The 6,000-nt window shown below is 43.6% G+C and overlaps 1 protein-coding gene across 1 annotated transcript in view; it reads right to left on the reverse strand.

Annotated features, from left to right (window-relative positions):
* Positions 1-6,000, reverse strand: part of LOC117464668 (glutamate receptor ionotropic, delta-1-like) — a 54,529-nt gene that overhangs the window by 43,529 nt on the left and 5,000 nt on the right. The window contains exons 3-5 of the mRNA XM_034107215.2: positions 2,557-2,679; positions 2,092-2,166; positions 1,350-1,695 (exon numbers count right to left, since the gene is read on the reverse strand). Of these exons, the coding sequence (XP_033963106.2) occupies positions 1,350-1,695; positions 2,092-2,166; positions 2,557-2,679 (544 nt within the window). The remainder of the gene's footprint in view (positions 1-1,349; positions 1,696-2,091; positions 2,167-2,556; positions 2,680-6,000) is intronic.

Consider the following 6,000-nt stretch of genomic DNA (forward strand, 5'->3'; position numbering starts at 1 on the left):
TTGAGTAAAAAGTTATGAAACATAAAGAGCATTTAAGAAAGTGTATGTGAATTTCTGTTATTATTTAAAGATGAATGTTCTTCACTGTTATATTAAACCTTGACATGTAACTGCAGTTTTTCTGTTTGTCTTCTTGTCTTCATCTCTATCTACAAACATTACCACACAAAGACCTCCATTTGTTCCTCACAGTGACATTTCCTGCATGATCTAATCTCCTCCTAATTCACTTAAGCACTTTAAAGTTGGATGTGCTTCTTTCTAAATATTTCAGACGCTGCTGTTAATCCCCCCGTGGTTTTTGTTTGCCTCTCGTGTTGTTGCGTAATCCGTGAAACAGCTCAGAGTCAAACAGAAATCCCTCTTTACACGGCAGATAATCTTCCCTTTCGCTGCGATCAGAGCTCATTGATTTCAGACAGAGCCGAGTTTAACTCTGAGAAAATTTCAGACGTCTGACTTTCAGAGGAAGTTTGTATTCCAGCAGAATTACACGCATTACAAACTGAGAATCAGGAAACTATAGACTTCCCATGAACAGAAAAACTCCACTTAAACAACAACACTAATATCATTTAGAAGCTGCAGACCAATATGCTTTAACTGAATTATAGCCTGATTATATCTGCAGGTTACCAAGGTTACCACGGTTGTTATTCGCTGGACTTTTCTACACATTTCTGCAGGAAACTAACTTTTTAAAACTGCACAGCTTCTCAGATTTAAAATTCCAATATACTGGAAATTTCTCTTACGTTTCATTATTAATTAATTTCCTTTTTTTTGCACATTTATATTTCATTTAGCATTGTTTTGCTTTTTCTTTTATAGTAGTTTTCACTATAGTTCTATATTTTCTCTTATTTAACAACTTGTGTGAACTTAGTTGCCAATAGACCTGACTCCGACACTAACATCAGTGAGAAACATATCGGTTTTTTAAACAACTGTCTCGGATAAGTGATGATATTTTTGCTCAAATTCAATGCAGCCAAGATTAATAAAGCTACGGTGTTGAATGCATGAAATAACTCGCATAAATACTTGATTTTGCATTTGAAAGTAAAGCGGGAAATTACATTAGACTTGCAGAAGAAAGGAGTTTATTTTGAAATGGAAAGGAAATGTGTATCTTCTTCCCGTATTTTATTTTCAAAGAGACAGGACATGTGTATCTTGCTGCAAGATGTTGTGCATGTTTTCTTAGAGATCTGAACCTATATAACACAGGAAAGGGAACAACCAAAGAAATCATATTTGGGCCCCTTTAACACATTCATTCAATGCCATTTCCTACTTATATTACTATGTATCTATCACTATTTTATTTTATTATGTTCCCCCCTCACCTTGATGAACGAATGCTCCGTAGACGATCCACACGGCGCTCTGCAGCGAGCCTGAACCCACCACGCCATTGGCCGGTTGTCCTTGTGGTGCATTCTGGGTAGCGGAGGAGCGTAGCGCCTGCAGGCGGTTCAGCAGGAAGATGAGCACGCCCACCACTGGGATGGCGGCGGCGATACAGGCCCACACGGCGAGGTCAAAGGGCGCGAAGAGAGAAAATATGTTGATCTTCTCCTCCGGTTTCCTCAGCAGAATCCCCACGCTGTAGTCCAGGTAACGTTTACTGAAGTCCACCACGTTCTCACGCTCAGGGGTGATGGTGATGGCCGACACCGCAAGATCCGCCCTCTAAAGGAGGAGGGAGAGGAGAGCCAATCAGACGCAAGAAGCAGGGACAATATAAAACAGGACTTTCAGTTTCCTGTCTCTTAGCCATCAGTGGTATTACAAACATAAGGGGTCCTAAAAGCAGTATTTACTTCTTCAATATCAAACTGAGAACATCAGCAGATCTCCAGGTGTGAGAGGCTGGCAATGGGAACTGGACTGTACTTATAAATATCTCTATCAAGTCTCTATGACCCCTCAAAGCTCTTTACACGAGTCATTCAGCCACTTGCAGCACCACTTGCACACACACTCACACACCGTTGGCCATCGCTAGCAACTCAGGGTTCAGTATATTGAGATCTATATATCTAGTTTGTACTCCCTGTTTAGTACTTAGTTACTTTTGGTTTGTACCTTGTTAATGAGATCTCCAATCATTCCGTTCCACGAGCCGTTGGGAAGCTGAGATCCATATTTACTGTCAGACACCTGCAGGACAGATCAATAAAGTTTGTTCAGTTCATCTCAACAAGTCAGGACTTCGGTTCAACCGAAGTCCTGACATCCCAATGAAGATCGACAATCGATCTCCAACGTGCCTCATGGCCTCGGTGTGTGTGTGTGTGTGTGTGTGTGTGTGTGTGTGTGTGTGTGTGTGTGTGTGTGTGTGTGTGTGTGTGTGTGTGTGTGTGCGTGCTTCGGTACAATGAGGCACGTTGAAGATCGACAATCGATCTTCAACGTGCCTCATGGCCTCGGTACAATTCAGGTTTTGTTTCAAAGTGACACACAGAATTCACCGTCCAATCAAAAGCTTTGACAAAGACAGTGTGACATCATCGAAAGTGACTCCTGTGCGATCCAACCCTTCCTTCCCACCTGGTAGATCTCGTATTTGAAGCCGAGGATCTTGGCGAGTGCGTCGAGGACATCGATGGAGAAGCCTTTGTATGTCTTGGGCTGACCCAGGATGTTTTCTGCCACCATCACGAAGGGATCCTCCTGAAGGGACACGCGGGAACATGCAGTTACTAACATGGTGAAAAGAAATACAAAGACTTCTCATGCGGTATGTTTACTTTTAAAGATGGTGCAATACAGTTTAAAACTGACCAGGAAGTGTGTGTGTGTGTGTGTGTGTGTGTGTGCGCGTGTGTGTGTGTGTGTGTGTGTGTGTGTGTGTGTGTGTGTGTGTGTGTGTGTGTGTGTGTGTGTGTGTGTGTGTGTGTGTGTGTGCAGGATGAAGGTTTTAGTCGTGCTCTGTTTGTATCCGTTAGACTAATCTCTGTCCGGAGGCAAGCTGCGGACCAACGCCTCCATAAAAATAAAAATAAAGTGAAATAAAATAAAGTGAGGGGGAAACTTTTAGCGGGAAAGTGAACGCAGACGGAAATAAAACTTCTCTGAGCCTCTTTATTGACAGGATGTCAGTGTGAAGCTACTGGAGTGTGTTCGGTGCTGCGGAGTGTGAGATTATTTTATTACATCAATAATTGGAGGTTTTTAAAGGACTGGCAGACACACACACACACACACCACACACACACACACACACACACACACACACACACACACACACACACACACACAACACACACACACACACACACACACACACACACACACACACAGACACACACACACACACACACACACACACACGCACACACACAGACACACACACACACACACACACACACACATACACACATACACACCCCACACACACACACACACACACACACACACACACACACACACACACACACACACACACACACACACACACACACGTCTATTTCTGAAGTTTTCAAACTATTCTCTAACTCTAACGTTAGAATTGTGTAGCTGGATTGTGGAAGTAGGAGGAATTGGAATGATTTAAAGTTCCCCTATTATACAGTTTCTCATCAGTATATCACAGGGCTCAGATATATCCAGAGCCTGTCTCTGATTGGCTGAAACACCAAACAGATCATTGCAGCATTACCCATAATCCCCTCTGTTTCAGCCCTGTTTCCAAAGTGCTGATTCTCTGTCTGTGACTTTAGATGAAAACAAGGAGCCCCTCCCCACGCCCCTCTGAGAGACATTCAGGTGATAAGGGGGGGGGGGGTACCTTGTTGCTGATTGGCTAATGGTTACCAAGACAACACATCGTTATGATATCACAAAGTGGCCAAAATCTGATCAGCTCATTTTCAGACAGGTTTTTATAGAAATGGATCAAAAAGAGAGAAAATCTTTGTTCCTGAAACTTTCAGAGTCTCTTTCCACAGAGGGGACACATGTTGATGTAGAGGAGACATGGAGAAGAGGGGACACATGTTGATGTGGAAGAGACATGAAGAAGAGGGGACACATGTTGATGTGGAAGAGACATGAAGAAGAGGGGACACATGTTGATGTGGAAGAGACATGAAGAAGAGGGGACACATGTTGATGTGGAAGAGACATGAAGAAGAGGGGACACATGTTGATGTAGAAGAGACATGAAGAAGAGGGGACACATGTTGATGAAGAAGAGACATGAAGAAGAGGGGACACATGTTGAAGTAGAAGAGACATGAAGAAGAGGGGACACATGTTGATGTAGAAGAGACGTGAAGAAGAGGGGACACATGTTGATGTAGAGGAGACATGGAGAAGAGGGGACACATGTTGATGTAGAAGAGACATGGAGAAGAGGGGACACATGTTGATGTAGAGGAGACATGGAGAAGAGGGGACACATGTTGATGTAGAAGAGACATGGAGAAGAGGGGACACATGTTGATGTAGAGGAGACATGAAGAAGAGGGGACACATGTTGATGTAGAAGAGACGTGAAGAAGAGGGGACACATGTTGATGTGGAAGAGACATGAAGAAGAGGGGACACATGTTGATGTAGAAGAGACATGAAGAAGAGGGGACACATGTTGATGTAGAAGAGACATGAAGAAGAGGGGACACATGTTGATGTAGAAGAGACATGAAGAAGAGGGGACACATGTTGATGTAGAAGAGACATGAAGAAGAGGGGACACATGTTGATGTAGAAGAGACATGAAGAAGAGGGGACACATGTTGATGTAGAAGAGACATGAGGAAGAGGGGACACATGTTGATGTAGAAGAGACATGAAGAAGAGGGGACACATGTTGATGTAGAAGAGACATGGAGAAGAGGGGACACATGTTGATGTAGAAGAGACATGAAGAAGAGGGGACACATGTTGATGTAGAAGAGGGGACACATGTTGATGAAGAAGAGACATGAAGAAGAGGGGACACATGTTGATGTAGAAGAGGGGACACATGTTGATGAAGAAGAGACATGAAGAAGAGGGGACACATGTTGATGTAGAAGAGACATGAAGAAGAGGGGACACGTGTTGATGTAGAAGAGGGGACACATGTTGATGAAGAAGAGACATGAAGAAGAGGGGACACATGTTGATGTAGAAGAGACATGAAGAAGAGGGGACACATGTTGATGTAGAAGAGACATGAAGAAGAGGGGACACATGTTGATGTAGAAGAGACATGAAGAAGAGGGGACACATGTTGATGTAGAAGAGACATGAAGAAGAGGGGACACATGTTGATGTAGAATAGACATGAAGAAGAGGGGGACACATGTTGATGTAGAAGAGACATGAAGAAGAGGGGACACATGTTGATGTAGAAGAGACATGAGGAAGAGGGGACACATGTTGATGTAGAAGAGACATGAGGAAGAGGGGACACATGTTGATGTAGAAGAGACATGAAGAAGAGGGGACATGAGGAAGAGGGGACATGAGGAAGAGGGGACATGAGGAAGAGGGGACACATGTTGATGTAGAAGAGACATGAAGAAGAGGGGACACGTGTTGATGTAGAAGAGACATGGAGAAGAGGGGACACATGTTGATGAAGAAGAGACATGAAGAAGAGGGGACACATGTTGATGTAGAAGAGACATGAAGAAGAGGGGACACATGTTGATGTAGAAGAGACATGGAGAAGAGGGGACACATGTTGATGAAGAAGAGACATGAAGAAGAGGGGACACATGTTGATGTAGAAGAGACATGAAGAAGAGGGGACACATGTTGATGTAGAAGAGACATGAAGAATAGGGGACACATGTTGATGTAGAGAGACATGGAGAAGAGGGGACACATGTTGATGTAGAAGAGACATGAAGAAGAGGGGACACATGTTGATGTAGAAGAGACATGAAGAAGAGGGGACACATGTTGATGTAGAAGAGACATGAGGAAGAGGGGACACATGTTGATGTAGAAGAGACATGGAGAAGAGGGGACATGAGGAAGAGGGACATGAGGAAGAGGGGA

Source organism: Pseudochaenichthys georgianus, chromosome 19 (genome assembly GCF_902827115.2).
Source record: "Pseudochaenichthys georgianus chromosome 19, fPseGeo1.2, whole genome shotgun sequence".
Lineage (NCBI taxonomy): Eukaryota > Metazoa > Chordata > Actinopteri > Perciformes > Channichthyidae > Pseudochaenichthys > Pseudochaenichthys georgianus.